We start from the raw sequence: 18,372 nt of genomic DNA on the forward strand, positions 1-18,372 counted from the left end.
GGGAGAAACACCTTCAGGTAACTGTTCTTACTGCCGGCAGTAGTACTGTATAAGGATAAAGGCTTTTAATAATACACTGTACAAAAATTAGCTAATAATATAAGGTATAGTGCTACATTTTTTCTGCAGCAAAGAAAGAGAAAGTAAAAATCGAGAGAAAGGCAGATGGATAATCCACCAATCGGTTAATAGGATGACGGATAATCGGGGTTCTACTGTAACTTCCAACATTCAGTACCATCAAAATCAGCATTTCCTTGTCCACTGCTCTGGAGTAATGGTTGGCAGTTTTACTGTGAAACGAGCAAGCCCAGGTTCAAATCCTGGTTAGGACTAATTACCTGGTTGCGGTTTTTTCTGTAGGTTTTCCCTCAACCAGACTCATTTCGCCTTAATTTATTCAAATGTCATTATCATTACCATAGTCCGCATTAAGTTCATGGTGCAGCCATTCAGCAAGAAATATCATACAACAGGAGTGGTAAGCACAATAAGCCTCAGGCTGTGATGCAGCTTTCAGGCCCCCCCACGATAGAGAGGGGGGGAGGGCAACCTTTCCTTGGAGTCGTCTTGTGTACTCCTGCAGATGTGCTACCTAAGAAGGTCTTCAATCAACTGTGTTCAATGCTACACAGAATGAATGTACCTTGGATTTCATTAGTTAAGTTTTCATGTGCAATAACTAAAGCCCGGTTCAGACGGTGCGTGTTTCCAAGGTGGCTGCGCCGATGGGTAGCCTGCGTGGTCACTCGCCGGAAGTAATGCACTCTGGTGGCTCCTTGGATGGCTGGCTTGCTGGATTTCGAGGATAGATTTCTTGCTATTTTTCGTGATGGTTTGCAGGCTGGAAACCAAAGATGATCATATAATATCACCACTGAAACCATGTCGCCATGTTCGTTGTTTTCCAACTAAACCTGTTTTTTCTATATACTTTAGTTTCTAAGAAACAACAATTAAATATCGGACTTTAGCTGTTTTGCACTTATGGCTTAATTACTTTATTACGACATTTACTACTGTTAATGTAGGACTTTAGTTGTTTTCCACTCACAGTTTAGTTTCTTTTTTTAACATGAGTGTTGGCAACAGATGAAGCAGCAAATGATTTTCCAATTTGAACTGTGAAAAGAGCCAGCTCCGTGTGAACAACTACCATCACCGTAGGCAACACGGGAGCCAGCAAGTGACCACGCAGGCTACCCAACCGCGCAGCCACCTTGATATCCATCACAGAAACACGCACCGTCTGAACCAGGCTTTAATCATGCTTTAAAGAACAAAGAAATTGCAATACTGCTATCATACAAGACTATAAAAATTATTTATTTAAAATAAAAAACTGTAACAAGTTCCAGTTATGCAGTCTGACATTCACCATTATATATAAAACCAGATAATTATACTGGGACATACAAAACAAGTTAAAAGATTGAGATCCTATCAAAATTAGGTGCAGCATTATATACACAACTTGTTTAATAAATTACAATACTCAATTTGCACGTGTGACACTCAAGTGACCACATCTGTCACTTCTTTCTGCCCTGCTGCGACGTGTGCTGCCAGGGTCTGACCAGTCTGCCAACCGCACCGTATTGAAACAGGACACTCAGTTCCTTGCAGTCATTCTCGATGTACACCTGCGCAACGACAAACAAACCTCTGAGCTTACAGTCCACTCCCTTGTCTACAAGCACCATACCTATAGAATTTGTTTTGGCCATCAATCAATGCAGAAGCACAAAAACATTGCCAACTTAAGGTACGGTCACAAGTCGCTACTTTTACTGCGCAACTTTTGTACTGCAGCTGCAAAAGTTGCATGTCATGTTCACACGTAAGCCAAAAGTAGCGCGCTGCGCAACCCGAGTACTGCAAAAGTTGCAACTGGAGGTTGCGAGTCTGTTCATACACAAGGCGCTATTTTGCAGCCGCAGCCATGCTGCAGGTTTTAATCTCCGTGTTGACTTCTCAATATACATTTTGTGGTTATGTTCGCATTATTAAGAAACTCATGCGAAAGCTTACTTATCTATTATTCGCTTTTCTGTCCTAACTAGTATTCAGAAATTGGCGTTATTTTTACTATAAAGCTTTTAAAAACGCCTATATATTTAAATAACCAACAGCATATTCACGTAATCAATGTTGGCAATCCTCCTGTCTGAAACTACTCTACGGAAAATTAAAAAAAATGAATTATATCGTCAGCAAATGTACTCAGACTGTGTTAACATTTAGTAACTGTTACAAATAATTTATTTTCATCACATCTAACATTAAAATACATCCAAGCAATAAAAGTATCATTGGCACATTTGGGTGGCAACACTGGTCGCAACCGCAGCAAAAGTTTCAACAAAACCAATATCAAAAATGCTGCGGCTGCAACCCTGAGAACCCTGTTCAAATGTCGCTACTTTTAAGCTGCGCGCAGCATGGAAAAGTAGCGGGCAGCAGGTTTGGCAGCCGCTACTTTTCGGGTTGCACCGTTGTTCACACGTCGCAGTACGAGAGTTGCGCAGTTTTTTGTACTGCAGCGCTGCAAAAGTAGCGACGTGTGACCATACCTTTAGTAGCTGCTATCTCACATGTCTGATTTGGTCACTACACTTTAACTTTCTAAGAATAAAGATTGGTAATGTAATCGAATAAAACCCTGGGACTTTGTGGCAACAATCCTATGCAGAACTGTAGTATTCTGAGTAGGTAGACCACCGCCTGCTCGAGCGCATCCAGCATCTGATGGCTACTTATACTGCCTGCTCATTCAATGTAACATGAATAGGAAAAACACTGCCACTAGATGGCAGCACCTAATGGCCTTTGAAATCGCTTGTGGATATAGGTTTATATTATGTTATTAAAATATTACTTTGTTTCGCGACTCTATAGCTTCGTTAATCCATTATATTCTTTGCTCTTGAAACAAAAGGAAATACAACTGGACATGCATAAACAAAATTTAAAAACACCAGATGCCGGGTACAGTAAAACCCCAATAAGACGCTGATCAAGGGACCGGGTGTAAACCGCATATTAACTGGGACCGCGTATTAGGCGGGTATACTAATTTTGACTTATATACAGTATCTATTAGCATTTTTCTTTATTGAAATAAATGATTCATGAAAGGTAATACAGTATTACTCCATTATGTAATTACTGTACTGTATATTAAAGACATTTACAATATATACTGTACTTAATTCTTTCGGAAAAAAGTAACTTATAGTTGTTTGCCGTGTGCGTGTCCTCCAAGTCCTCATGTTTACCACACATCAGTTTCCTGCGATTATATCTTCCCGACGACGTCGCAGCTGTAGTGATTGACTCGCGATTTTTTATTATCATTCTTAATATCGATGATGGGATTCCTAATGCATCAGAGAGTTGTTTCTGAGTAAGAGTACTGTTTTCATCGTACTTCCGTAAGATTTCCAATTTTTCCCACACAGAAAGGGCTTTTCGTTTAACATTCATTGTAATGACATTCACAGACACTTCAATACACTAAAGTACAACAAACTGCCCAGCAAAAATTTCCAGAATTTTATTACGGCCGAGTGAGGAATGCTGTTTGAGAGAGAGGGTTAGCAAGAGGGTGAGGTATTGTAACTATGTAGGCTTTAAGCGCGCAGGTAAAGAGTCGAATAAGAGAGTGTAACAAGAGGGTGGGGTATACTAAGGTATGAAGTATGAAGGTTTAAATGCGCAGGTAAAGGGTCGAATACCAATACTTTTCAGGTTAATGGCACCAGTGATTCAGTGACCAAGATGTTTCATTGCTGTTACAGTACATTGCTGAAAATTACATCGAAAATATTCCACAAAAATAGCTTATTATGCGGGACTTGAGCACAGCAAACGGGGTGTTTTATAAAGGCGTTATATATGAAATGTGCAGGACCGGACAAAAAAGCGTATTACACAGGATAGCGTAATAAGCGGCGTCTTATCGAGGTTTTACAGTAGTTATGATTTTTTGTCTTAATTTTTTTTTTTTCCGCATATAATACACACCCTGAAGTTTTAGTAAATTATGAAAAAAAAAAAAAGTGTATATTACACTAGTAAATATGATATTATCCGTAATGCATTTCAATATGTCACACTGGCATAGTTTGAAGCAGACATACAGGTGAGTTAGTTGGAATTTGGAAATACGCTATTTCAGTGAAAGCATCGTTAGAATGGTCGTACAAGCAGCCATCAGATGTGTTCGAGACCAAATAACAGATGGCACTGTACCTTGACGACGCCCTTCCAGCAAGAAGGCTGCAGAGCCTCTGGCTTCTTATATGGGATGCAGGTGAGCAGCAGCTTCATGCTGTTGCCGGGGGCAATGAGCCCAGAGCTGGGGCTCACATTCAGATGGAAGCCTGGTGGGTGCTCAGGCACAAGCACCTCGAACAGATGTCTCTGGGTACCGGTCGTCTCCACCAGCAGGGTTGCAGTGGTTACACTGGGAGGATGTAGTGTTACAGAAGCCGGGCTCACCTCCCAGCCCTCGTCACACGGCTCTAGATGCTCAGGTCTATAATTCAATTAGACAAAAACATCACTATGATCCCTGAAGGAACAAAAATCAGCAGTTCAAACACACACCTTCACCTTCATCTCAAACAGCAGAAATAACTAAAATGCTCTCTCAATTAATATCACTCAATAAAAGAATTGTATTCCAATGGATACCATCCCATTGTGGAATCCTAGGAAACGAGAATGCGGATGCTTTAGCAAAGAAGGGCAGCACTGCTACTTACAGACCTGTTACTAAATCTACGTATTACTCTGTGAAGAGATTTATTAAATCTACATACTTAGACTTCAACAAACAAAATTTGATAACACAATCTCAAGGGAAAAAAATGGAACTCTCTGCATCATAATCCACAGTTAATTCTCGATTTACCACGAAAATCATCTGTAGCTGCATTTAGATTGGCAACAGGCCATGATTGTTTGGCCAAACACCTGCATAAAATTGGAATATATCAGTCCCCTAACTGCCCATTGTGCAACTCAAACCAAGAAATGGATTCGGAACACCTCAAAATCTGTGCTTCAGTGGCTAGTCATGATAATATTTTTGAAAAATATTGGAGTGCAAGAGGTCAAATGACTTTATTGTCAAATGCCTGGCATTAGAAAACAACAACAACAAAAATCAGCAGTGGTCTAGTACCCGTGGACCCAAGATATGTAATGTGAGGTCTGGTAGTAACCATGCTAGCCGAGGTTCATGGGTTCAACCCTGCAAGAGGTCAATAGATTTAATCTGGAGGGTCCTATATCATAGAGATGTGGAATGTAAACGAAACTTGTCTACAGGGTCCAGAGGAGAGTTTGTAAAACAAGAATGTCAGGTTCAAAACCAGATGGTTGGCAACATTACGAATAACAGTTTACATCATCACTTGTCAGGCAAATTGCATCTGCCTCCTGGTGGGAAGCTGGGTAGTCATGAAATCTAAAAAAAGGGGTGGACAAATTTCGTATGCCATGTCGCCAGAACCTAAAAGCTTTTATGTAGTACCTGAGTGAGTTTCTTTTACACAGTTCAAAATTTTTTAGACTTTGAGATGTCTTTTATGTCGCTACATCTAATACATAATGTTTGAGTGTGTAATGTGTTTAATTAATTGAGGCATTCCCTAGAATAAAACTTAACGTATGTTATATAATTTTTCAGTTTTCAGTATAGGTATATTGAATTCTTAATAACACATCTCTCTCCTGAAAAAATAGTATTTTCCTTCAATAAACACAGCGCCCTCTAGAAACACTCGAATGTCGCTCTGTGCAGTGCTGTTATACTTACTTACTGGCTTTTAAGGAACCTGGACGTTCATTGCCGCCCTCACATAAGCCCGCCATTGGTCCCTATCCTGAGCAAGATTAATCCATTCTCTATCATCATATCCCACCTCCCTCAGATCCATTTTAATATTATCTTCCCATCTACGTCTCAGCCTCCCTAAAGGTCTTTTTCCCTCTGGCCTCCCAACTAACACTCTACATGCATTTCTGGATTCGCCCATACGTGCTACATGCCCTGCCCATCTCAAACGTCTGGATTTAATGTTCCTAATTATGTCAGGTGAAGAATACAATGCGTGCAGTTCTGTGTTGTGTAACTTTCTCCATTCTCCTGTAACTTCATCCCGCTTAGCCCCAAATATTTTCCTAAGAACCTTATTCTCAAACACCCTTAACCTATGTTCCTCTCTCAGAGTGAGAGTCCAAGTTTCACAACCATACAGAACAACCGGTAATATAACTGTTTTATAAATTCTAACTTTCAGATTTTTTGACAGCAGACTGGATGATAAAAGCTTCTCAACCGAATAATAACAGGCATTTCCCATATTTATTCTGCGTTTAATTTCCTCCCAAGTGCCATTTTTAATTGTTACTGTTGCTCCAAGATATTTGAATTTTTCCACCCCTTCGAAGGATAAATTTCCAATTTTTATATTTCCATTTCATACAATATTCTGGTCACGAGACATAATCATATATTTTATCTTTTCAGGATTTACTTCCAAACCGATCTTTACTTGCTTCAACTAGAATTTCCGTGTTTTCCCTAATCGTTTGTGGATTTTCTCCCAACATATTCACGTCATCCGTATAGATAAGAAGCTGATGTAACCCGTTCAATTCCAAACCCTGCCTGTTATCCTGAACATTCCTAATGGCATATTCTAAAGCGAAATTAAAAAGTAAAGGTGATAATGCATCTCCCTGCTTTATCCCGCAGTGAATTGGAAAAGCATCAGATAGAAACTGATCTATATGGACTATATACCGTATATGACAGAAAAAGTAAATTCAACTATGGTATTGGTAATTGCATTTGATTATGTTCATAACAGCTGTTGATGTTTTTATTGTTAGACTGTATCAACATTTCTCCAGCTGACTAGCCACGCATCGAGACTGAGCGGATCGCATTCGCGACACACGAGTGCCCTCATCTGAAAACTGCAATGTTTCATCAGACGGGTTACACAGGCTAGTAATCAAACACAAGCTACCTTGCGGTGGAGAGGTCCACGACGTACTGGCACATGGACTGGAATGCTCGACTCACATCTGCTGTGTGGCCGTCGCCCGTGTTCTCCAGCAGCAGCACGATCTCCTGGTGGCTCACTGCAGCATTGTACAGGTCCAGTGCGCACTCCTGCAAAACCACACAGCAACACTGAGGATTCTGCTGGACTGCACACTGTGACAAGCAGGTCTGGCAACACTGCTGCTTACCTGAGGGTCTCGCAGTGCTGCCACATCAGGAGATTCAGCATCCTGCTCCCCTGAGAAGTGTCTGCAGAGGGACTCCAGGTCCAGGTCGGAGGAGCAGCTGTCCCTGCCCTTCTTCATCAACTCCAAATTTTTTAGATGGATCCTACAAAAATGAAAGACACTTGATCTACTACTACACAAATGAATGTAAAGGGTGATTCTGGAGGAACAGTAAATATCTTAGAGGGTCACAGTAAGGATTATTCTGAGTAAAAACATGCGTCCAGTGGGTATGGAGATACAGCTGTTTCATTGTTACACACAAGCGTTACAAATGGTAAGAAGGAAAGACAAATGACTTAATGACTACATTTCGTCGCTGTGCCTCCAAAATCTGCTATGTGTTTTCAAAAACATTTTGCAGGAGAAAGAGAAAAGCATTGCCACTTTTAAAGCCCTTAATTTTGAAACCTTAGTGGACGGCAATAACTCTATTGAGAAAAAATCAAAGCAAGAATAATATCAAGAAATAAAGCCTATTACGCAAATTTAGATCTGTTCAAAAGTAAGCTATTATCTAGGAAAGCAAAATTGAGGGTATACAATACCACAATAGGACCAGTATTAACATATGCGTGTGGAACATAAGCAGATACCCAAAAAATATTAGTATCTGAAAGGAAACTATTGAGGAAAATGTCAAAGAGAGGGACGGAAGTTGGAGAGTTCGGAGAAATAATGAATTATATATATAGTAAAACCCCAATAAGACACGCCCACTTATTACACTATCCCGTGTAATATGTTTTTTTTTGTCCGGTTCCTGCACATTTCATATATAACACCTTTAATAAATACCCCATTTGTTGTGCTCAAGTCCTGCATAATACGTTATTTTTGTGGAATATTTTCGATGTAATTTTCAGCAATGTACTGCAACAGCAATGAAACAATTTAGCAATTGAACTCACTGTGCCATTAACCTGAAAAGTACTATCTGAATACTTAAACCTTCAAACTGTACAATACCCCACCCTCTTGCTAACCCTCCCTCACTAACAACATTCCTCACTCAGCCGTAATAAAATTATGGAAATTTTTGCTGGTCAGTTTGTTGTCCTTTAGTGTATTGAAGTGTCTGTGAGTGTAATTACAATGAGTGTTAAACAAAAAATGCTTTCTGTGTCGGAAAAATTGGTATCTTAAGAAAGTTGGGTGAAAATAGTACTCTTAATCAGAAACAACTCTCTGATTCATTAGGGATCCCATTAAGGATGATAATAAAAAATTGCGACTCAATCACTGCAGCTGCGATGTCGGGAGGATGTAAGCACAGGAAAGTGGAATGTGGTGAACATGAGGACTTGGAGAACATTTTGGTCGACTGGCTTCATCAGTCTCGAAGTGGCCCCATCACTCAAGAGAAGGTGCGCGAAATCGCATGCAAATTAAACTTAGACTTTTCTGCTTCCAATGGTTGGCTTCACAGATTTAAACAACATGGAATTGTTTACCACCAGATTTCCAGCAAGTCAGAAACTGTCAGTGAAAGTGACTTTAGTGAGTGGAAAAGCAGAGTGCTGCCTAATTTGATTTTAAGATAGAACCCCATGATATTTTCACTGCAGACGAATGTGGTTTATTCTTTAAGCTCATTCCTGACAAATCATAAATTTTCAAAGGAGACAAGTGTCATGGGGGAAATGGGAATATCAATCAAGCCCTTCAATGAGGATTGAGGGGAGAGAAGAAAAAGAATGGATAAAAAATTAAGAAAATAGATAACAAAGAAAAAAAAAAGAGAGAAAAAAGAACCTGGGGAATAAATAAAGGAAGAGAAATTAAAAGCAAGAAAATAACGAAGAAAAGAAAAAGAAGAAAATAAAAAAGCTAATGGGAGAAAAAGAACTTCTAAACAGGGAGAAATAAAGAAAAAAAAAAAAGAAGAAAACGGGATACCAGAAACAACAGGAAAGAAATTAACATATAACTGAATGGTTCACCTGAACAACATCGTAACCAAGAAACGCAACAGTTTACAGAATATTAAAAAAAAAAAAAAAAAAAAAAAAAAAAAAAAAAGCATTTTATAGACTACATTGTTCTTGTACTGATTGTTATTTCAACTTAAAACAGTGCTACCAATACATGATTCAGAAGCCTAAAACTTCGCTAATACCTTTTCAAAAAGTTGTACAAAGTTGTTTTAAATAATTGATTAAATGGCGATCTTACTCGTGTTAATTATGTAAGCATGTGCGGCTTACAGCTGTTTCAGTGCTACTTGACACCATCCTCAGAGCCTACTAGATCTCGGCGCTATCTCAACTTCGCTGCCTGTTGTGCGGGTGCGTTCGTGTGATGAAGAGTTGTGTCAAATAGTGTGTGTGATCTGAAATTGATCTGTGTGTTGATAATTTGATTAGGGTGTGTTTTAGTGTGTCTGTATATTTCATATTGTTCTAGTGTGTTGAGTTTTTGGTTTTTAGGATGTATGTGTAGGATTTCCATGTCTGTATTTAAGTTATTGTATGTGTGGTTAGCATTAGTTATGTGTTCGGCATATGTAGACGTATTGTGTCCTCTGGTTATTGCTTTAATGTGTTCTTTGTATCGAGTTTGGAATGATCTGCCTGTCTGTCCAATATAGAAACTGTCGCATCTATTGCATGTGAGTTTGTATACGCCTGTGTGGTTGTATTTATTTGTTTGTGTTGTCTGTGTTGAGATGTCTTTGTAGTGTGTTTTCTGTTCTGTATGCTATGTTGTATTTCTGTTTTCTGAATGAGGATGCGATCTTGTCTGTGTTTTTGTTTTCGTATGTTAGTGTGATGTATTTCTTGTGTTTGTGTTGTGTTTTGCGTGTTTGCTGAGTTTTTGTTTTGTCTTCCTTATGATGTTGTCTATTATGTTTGGGTTGTAACCATTTTCTTGTGCTATGTATTTGATTGTGTTCACTTCTTCATTGTAGTGTTGTTGGCTCATGGGTATGTTGAGTAATCTGTGTACCATTGTCTTGAATGCAGCATGTTTGTGTTGTGTGGGGTGATTAGATGTGTTGTGTATGTGTGTGGTGGTTGGTTTTCTGTATATTTTGAAGGTGTTGTTTTATTTCAGCTCACATTTACGAAAAATGTCTGTTTAAGCCATTCAATCGAAGAAAGAAAATAAGAAGTTAAAGAAATGAAGAAATGACACGAAACAAAAAGATTAAATAAAATACAGTAAAACATGACAGAGAAAGTGTCGAGGTTGAGGAGAGAAGAGAAGGGGAGGGGAGGGAAGGGAGAGGAGGGGAGAGGTGGAGAGGAGAGGAGAGGGGAGGAGAGGAGAGGAGAGGGGAGGAGAGTAGAGGGGAGAGCAGAGAGAAGAGGAGCCAGTGGCCAAGGAGTCGGACAGACATCCCTTTGGTACTGACCTGCGCAGTCTGTGCCGGGTGGCTTCATCCCCGGACACGAGGCTGAGCACAGCCACCTCCATGACGTCATCCTGCGCACTCCAGTCCCGCAGCGTCTTCAAATCCTGGCGCCACACCACGTGGACAGTGGCAGTCCCACCTGCCTGCATCACCAGCTCTGACGGCTCCACCACGAGATTCGTCCTGCTCACGTTTTGGAAGCCTGTGCACAAATTGCTCCTATACCTCCAAGTTCATTCAAACCACACTATGTCCAAAAAACAGTTTTATAACAGGGACTAAATACAAAATACTCCTAAAACATGACAGCTATTGTCTCATCACACTATACATTCTAAATTTAATAATATGTAAAATGAAATATTTTCAAATTTCAATCCCTAGAAATTGGAGATTTTTTTTGGACTCAATACAGTTTGATTCGTTCATCACGAAAGTTGCAGACTTAAACACATTTCACCTTTCTGATACTCCTACCTGTCTGTGGTGTAATAATCATGATGAAGATCTTGAACACATTCTTCTATACTGTCCATCCATAAACCACAAAAGAAGTAAATTAAAATCATCAGTGCCAGTTGCAGAAGACACAGCCCTGCAGTATATATTGACTACACCCCAACTCTAGCTACTATAGTCCCATTGCTCTAATTTCCAGCAGCCAATCGCGTTGCAGGTCGGCTACAATTAAACGTGTCTTGTGATTCGCTGAAGAAGACGTTATTAATTTCTTAAGGCTTGATAGATACTTAATACAATCGCCTGCCATTTTGGCTCTTTCACTGGCGATCGCAGAAAGCACACGAAGACGTTATTTGCCGCTCGATTATTTGCTGAATTACAGTGCGTTTGATTTATTATCGTAGGAGCTACGACATGATAATGTTTAACGGTGTGGCAAATAGATTCATCGTATGGTAGCTCGGCAACGAAAGAACAAAAATGGCGAATGATACTACCTACCTAGACTTTATAGAGCCTTCATTTCCTAAGACGTAAGCAAAGAGGAGGAGTCACGCCGGGAATGACAGTGTCGCGACTATAGCAACAGGCATTTACAATGAACACCAATCAAAATACCCCTCATTTCTCATGAAAAATAAGAGCTAAAAAGACTACAATGGACTATAGTGGACTTTATGTTGTCAGCAAACAGCTGGATACATAAAGAAGATTGATCGATTTTGTGCATGTGGCACTTCAATGATGAATATGAGAAGCTTTGTAGCAGATTACATTAAAATCGGCTTTTGAAATCCTCTTGTTTGTAAACCAGTCAACTCCTTTTATTTAAAACATTATGGAAGACACTTCACTAACAATGTACGCAAGGCAGGAAGCTGCGTTACCTTTCGAAATGGATTTCATTGTAATGAAAGCCTGTAAGTCCCCCATGTTGCGCAGTATGAAGCTGGTCTCCCACTCCTTGCTTGCCGAGTTCTGGGCCAGCATGAGCCACATTCGTCCTGCGCCATCTCTAGGGACACCCCTGACCATCAATCGGGCGTGTCCACCAAAACCATACAATGGAATCTGAAACAAGATGTACCACATTTTTATTACATAATTGTGCATCTGTGGTGGCCGGGTAGCTCAGTTGGTAGAGCAGCTGGTTACGGACTGGAAGGTCCGGGGTTCGATCCTAGGTGGTGACAGGATTTTTTCTCGTTGCCAAACTTTCAGAACGGCCCCAAGGTTCACTCAGCCTTCTATAAAAATTGAGTACCAGGTCTTTCCTGGGGGTAAAAGGCGGTCAGAGCGTGGTGCCGACCACACCACCTCATTCTAGTGCCGAGGTCATGGAAAGCAAGGGGCTCTACCTCCATGCCCCCCCAAGTGCCTTCATGGCATGTTAAGGGGATACCTTTACCTTTACCTTTAATTGTGCATCTGTTCTACATAGGCATGAAAAATATACAAATTTCTGAATTTCCTAACCTTATCCCAAAAGACAATGTACTTGTGTAACAAGATAAATAAATTATATCACTGACACCACAAATCAATATTTCGCTATACTGGAGAATTACCACGGCAGCTTTGAACCGTGCCGTTACGTTTACCACCAAATTTAACTACATACACAATGTTGCCACCATAAGAACATGATTTTGGTCTGTGGTGTCGTTAGAAGGAGAAATTTGTTTCTTTTTCTCTCTACTTCATTCTGAACATTACTGAGAGATAGCACCACTGTTACTTTCATCTATTGCAATAATTTTTCCCTGGACCACCAATTTGCTTGGACAACATTTCTACATAGAAGATTGCAAGCGATCTCCAGTTACTAACAGTATGGTCATCAAAATTGTGTTCCATTTTATCTCGAACTAAAATCTCTTTCGCATTTTCTTTTGTTTCATCACAGCCAAATGGATTTATCTCTTCGGTATCGGTTTCTAGTCAGTCATGGCCTTTATGACAGTTTTTGTTTCGTAATATTGATAGACAGTAATATAATTAAAGCGGTGAATAATTTCATGGCCCCTAAGGGTACTATTCATAGACATTTCGCAGCACGCGCTACGAGCGTACTCAGCTAGCCCCGGCTATCCACTGGTTACTAGTACAGAATTCAAATCATATCCTATCGCTAACATTGGTTTATGAATACGAAAAACGCTGGTACTCTACTGAAAGCCCGTGCTAAAAATGTCTATGAATACGGCCCTAAAAGTCCCCCCCCTCCCGTAAAAGGCTAGGTATTTTGTCTAGGCCACAAATAAAACTACAATGTTTTACTGCATAAATCTTGCAATTGACTAATAGAGTGATTTATTTAAGAATATAGTCGCGAATTTTACTACCACCATTTCGATTGTCTTCTGTTTGACACAGCTCGGTACGGCCCGGTGACTAGTGGCCAGCGAGTAACATCGACTATCGATATTGCTCTGCCGTGGGTATTATCCAGTTGTTCCCAATATTTTATTATATTAAACTACGATATAACTACCATTAATGAAATAATAAAGTTTATTCCATTAATATGTGTTGGATAATAATTCATTTTGGTAAAAACCAGACAGAGCAATAATTTTCTTTAAATCATACTCAAAATTAGCACCTAAACCAGCCACGAAGCTAGAGCAGACTCACAGTGAGATGGATGCCCTGTATGATGAACACCAGCTTGCCATAAGCAGTGCCCAGCTGGCGAGGCTTGAAGTTAACCTGGACCACGTGGTTCTTCTTCGGCAGTAGGGTCACACAGCTCTCTCTGGCATCCCGGCCCTCTTGTTCTACCAGCTGCAATGTTCACACACACATATATCATACTGCAAAAACATTTCTACATCGAGCAAACATGTAACTGAAGGATTTCAAGTCAGACTATTCCACAATATCACAAAAATATAGTTATTTATGGTACTTGTGAGGTAAGTGCATCTTTATTGCACGAGTGGAAAGATTTAAACACGAGGCGTCAGCCGAGTGCTTAAATTACACGAGTGCAATAAAGATCACGCTCACAAGTACCATACGTAATTTTATCCATGACCATAACGAAAAATTATGTTTTATAACAGAAAATATGTTGAAAATAAGTCCTCATGTAATCACATACCATGGCATGGATTTTAGAATCAATACGTTACTAGGCAGGTCATGATGTAGGAGGCCATGATTAGTAAAGAATGGTATCTAAGGCGTTGGATAAATAACAAATTATAATTAATTATATAATTTTAATATATATTTTTTTACTTTAAACGTGTATTTTCGTCTTTTTGAAGTTTCAGGGATTATTTAGAAGTGTTCACGGGACTAATGTGATTAAAATAATTTCACATTTTACTTCTGTAAACTTAAGAGGAATATTAAAACATAATTAACCATCGTGTCTGTTTAGCTCAGTCGGCTAACGCGTGTTGTTTTAAAATCCTATAAACCCAACTTCGTAGGTTCAAGTCTCCTGGCATCCCAAAAGGTAAATTATTACAAAATTTAAAAAAGATGCATATTAGATATGGATGTAATGTACAAATTACGACGTAGCAGATAGAGAAAAGAGAAGGAGATTGAGTGTATGTATATTTAAGAAATGGTAATAAAGAAGTAGAGGTAGTGACATCTAGTAACTAATATGTTAACTTCTTGAGTAATAGTTGAATGGAAAAGTATACGTGTGTGCCCGGGTACTAGGAAAATACTAATGAACTGTGAGATAAAGTTCAGACTGTGAGGTAAAGTCTTTATCTCACTAGTGAAATAAAGTAATGTTGAATAATAGCCTACTTTACACACGCAAAAGTATTTAGTAAAGGCATGTTTTTCGTTATGGTCATGGATAAAAGTTTTTTATTTTAATCACACATTATCTTAATATACCTTGTGATAAGCATGAATAACTGCTGAGGGCTGCAAGTTCGGCAGCAAATGGACTTCACCATTCGCAGGTGAACTTAAACTTTGTATATCTAAAAAACTATTTCTTGTGCATAGTAGAAAAGTTTTCCGGGCTATGAGGCCGTGGTCTGTTGGTTGTCAGACCAAACGTTTCGTTCACTGCTGCGGTGAACATCTTCAGTGGTGTCTATTGCTGGTGCGGCTGGTTCTACTGCGTGTGCCGATTACAGTCTGCGCTGGCTGCATCGTTGTATATATAGTGAGGGAGGGGGGGCCTTGCTGTTGTCGCCTCGGTCCGCGCTCGAATGTGCTTCGCGGGCGGGTTTGCTGTTTTCCACGCGCTCCGCGTCCGAGGTTGTGTTGTTTAATTGTGCTATGCGGGCGGGTTTGATGTTGGTTTTCCTTAATGCCGGATACCAGGCCTTGTTAACCTTGAGGCCTTCTTCTTTTCGATTGAAATTGTTCTTATGTTTATATATTTCAATCGCCTCTCGGTGTAGCCTCGCGTAGAAATGTACACTCCAATATTTCTTGTGCATTAGTCATGTATGATTGAAACCCTTCAATTATATGTGAGAGCAACAAAAATTATATCAAGAGAACCAGGATATTGAAAATAATAAAAAAATTATTTGAAAGTTATACAGTGGGTTTCAAAATTATAGGTACAAGTACAGATGTGACCAGAAGATAATGAAACTACTGTTTCAGAGGTATGCATTGTGAGTTTGAAGTGTAAATGTTAAAGTATGTAATTATTTTCCTTCTATTTAGTAAGTAATTGTAATTTATTCTATTCTTGGCATTTCTTTACACACCAGATTTCATATTATGCATTACATTTATTTCCTTTGTTATTACTGGTGTTCATTTGTTCATCTATATTTGTTATGAAGAAAAGCATAACAGAGAATGCAATTAATTGTAGGCCTATATTAAGCAAATACATTCTTTAAATCACACATCGTAAATTTCTTTCAATTGTTATTCCGTTTATGTACTCAGAAAATGTGTTGTCTAGCCTGCAAAACACCAGGGGCAACCGGTTGAAATTCGAACATTCAGTTGGATGCTCTACCTTTACGGATGCTCTCACATGAAAACCGGTTGTAAGCCCTATTCTGCAGTTCTCTAGTTTGTACCTATAATTGTGAAACACACTGTATTTTGATAGATTCTGTAAAGTTAGTTAGTGATGTTTAAAAAGGGTGCGTTAAGGTACGGTCACACGTCGCTACTTTTGCTGCGCAACTTTAGTACTGCAGCTGCAAAAGTTGCGTGTTGTGTTCACACGTAAGCCAAAAGTAGCGCGCTGCACGCTACTTTTCATGCTGCGCAATCCGAGTGCAGCAAAAGTTGCAACTGGAGGTTGTGAGTCTGTTCACACGCAAGGTGCTACTTTTGTAGCCGCAGTCATGCTGCAGGTTTCCATCTCCGTGTTGACTTCCCAATATACATTTTGTGGTTATGTTCGCATTATTAAGAAACTCATGCAAAAGCTTACTTTTCTATTATTTGCTTTTCTGCCCTAACTAGTATACAGGAATTGGCATTATTTTTATTATAAAGCTTTTAAAAACGCCTATATACTTAAATGATAACCAACAGCATATTCACGTAATCAATGTTGGCAGCCTCCTTTTGAAACTACGCTACAGGAAATTAAAAAAATGAATTATATCGTTAGCAAATATGCTCAGACTGTGTTGTGCATTTAATAACTGTTACAAATAATTTATTTTCATCACATCTAACATTAAAATATATCCAAACAATAAAAGTATCATTGGCACATTTGGGTGGCAACACTGGTAGCAACCGCAGCAAAAGTTTCAACAAAACCGATATCAAAAATGCTGCGGCTGCAACCCTGAGAACCCTGTTCACACATCGCTACTTTTAAGCTGCGCACAGCATAAAAAAGTAGTGAGCAGCAGGTTCGGCAGCCGCTACTTTTCGGGTTGCACCGTTGTTCACACGTCGCAGTACAAGAGTTGCGCAGTTTTTTGTACTGCATCGCTGCAAAAGTAGCGATGTGTGACCGTACCTTTAGCTATTATGCCTATTTGCAACCTTTAGATTCTGTAAAGTGAATAGAAAAAAAAATTTCATTGGTCCAATGCACATAAATCTTTCATACCGTGCATATGGACAGCATTTTTGAGAGAGATTGAAACAAAATACAGCAGTAGCAGCAACAGTACCTCAAAGGCCTGGAATTTGTCCTCGACATACATGTAGACGGCCAGCTTGTCATTATCTTCACTGCGGATGGTGAATGTCTTAGGCACAGTCTTGCCAACTGCCACACTGCCCCACACAAGATGGCGATGTGTTGTTCTGATATTGAGCTTCTCAGCCGCGGAGACACTTCCACAGCTCCCCCTCTGAGACTGCTTGCTGCCTGAGCTGAAGCTGGTGTGGTGACCACTACTGCTTGCAGTTTCTGCAACCCACAACTATTCGATTATGCACTATTATGAGAATGACAAAGGAAACGAAATTACAACAGGACTTTAACAGCCTTCTCTTCTACTCTCTACTGAGGAGGGCCTGAAGAACTTGCATTGCAGCCTGAGCTTTACTGTGTTTACCTCTTTCTTTTAGATATGGATGATTGTCTCAAATCCATAGGACGGCACCCCTGCCTCTCACTTTTGGTACACACAGTCACATGCACAAAATAGTTATGTATGTACCTATAGTCCCGTCACTCTAATTTCCAGCAGCCAATCGCGTTACAGGTCAGCTACATTTAAACGTGTGCATCTTGTGATTCGCTGATGAAGATGATATTAATTTCTTAAGGCTCGATAAATACTTAATATAATCGCCCGCCATTTTGGCTCTTTCGTTGGCGTTCGCAGAAGGCACACGAAGACGTTATTTGCCGCTCAATTATTTGCTGAATTACAGTGCGTTTGATTTATTATCATAGGAGCTACGACATGATAATGTTTAACGGTGTGGCAAATAGATTCCTCGTATGGTAGCTCGGCAACGAAAGAACAAAAATGACGAACGATACTACCTACCTAGACTTTATAGAGCCTTCTCTTCCTAACACGTAAGCAAAGAGGAGGAGTCACGCCGGGAATAACAGCGTCGCGACTATAGTACGAGAAACCTATCTTTAGTGGAGGAGTATTGATGTTTATGGATTAGGCATAAACCAAGTAAGTAATATCATACAAGGCCGCTGAAGGTTTCACGTACTTCTTACCTACAATATTTTTTCATATCATGAATTAGATTTTCTTTACTTGTTGGGAGATTTATATTTATGTACTTTAGTGAAAAAACTTTTCTTGAGATTTGAAGTTAGCTATGAAGTTTCTTAGCTCCCAGTTGCT

At 39.6% G+C, this 18,372-nt stretch overlaps 1 protein-coding gene across 1 annotated transcript in view; it reads right to left on the bottom strand.

Annotated features, from left to right (window-relative positions):
- Window positions 1–1,305: 1,305 nt before the first annotated feature.
- The window catches only part of spd-2 (spindle defective 2), a 40,176-nt gene continuing 23,109 nt past the window's right edge, over window positions 1,306–18,372 (bottom strand). The window contains exons 10-17 of the mRNA XM_069846626.1: window positions 17,224–17,465; window positions 13,769–13,918; window positions 12,019–12,202; window positions 10,670–10,871; window positions 7,273–7,414; window positions 7,047–7,192; window positions 4,255–4,540; window positions 1,306–1,643 (exon numbers count right to left, since the gene is read on the bottom strand). Coding sequence (XP_069702727.1) covers window positions 1,533–1,643; window positions 4,255–4,540; window positions 7,047–7,192; window positions 7,273–7,414; window positions 10,670–10,871; window positions 12,019–12,202; window positions 13,769–13,918; window positions 17,224–17,465 — 1,463 coding nt within the window. The 3' untranslated portion in view covers window positions 1,306–1,532. The remainder of the gene's footprint in view (window positions 1,644–4,254; window positions 4,541–7,046; window positions 7,193–7,272; window positions 7,415–10,669; window positions 10,872–12,018; window positions 12,203–13,768; window positions 13,919–17,223; window positions 17,466–18,372) is intronic.

Source organism: Periplaneta americana, chromosome 15 (genome assembly GCF_040183065.1).
Source record: "Periplaneta americana isolate PAMFEO1 chromosome 15, P.americana_PAMFEO1_priV1, whole genome shotgun sequence".
In the NCBI taxonomy this organism is placed as follows: Eukaryota; Metazoa; Arthropoda; class Insecta; order Blattodea; family Blattidae; genus Periplaneta; species Periplaneta americana.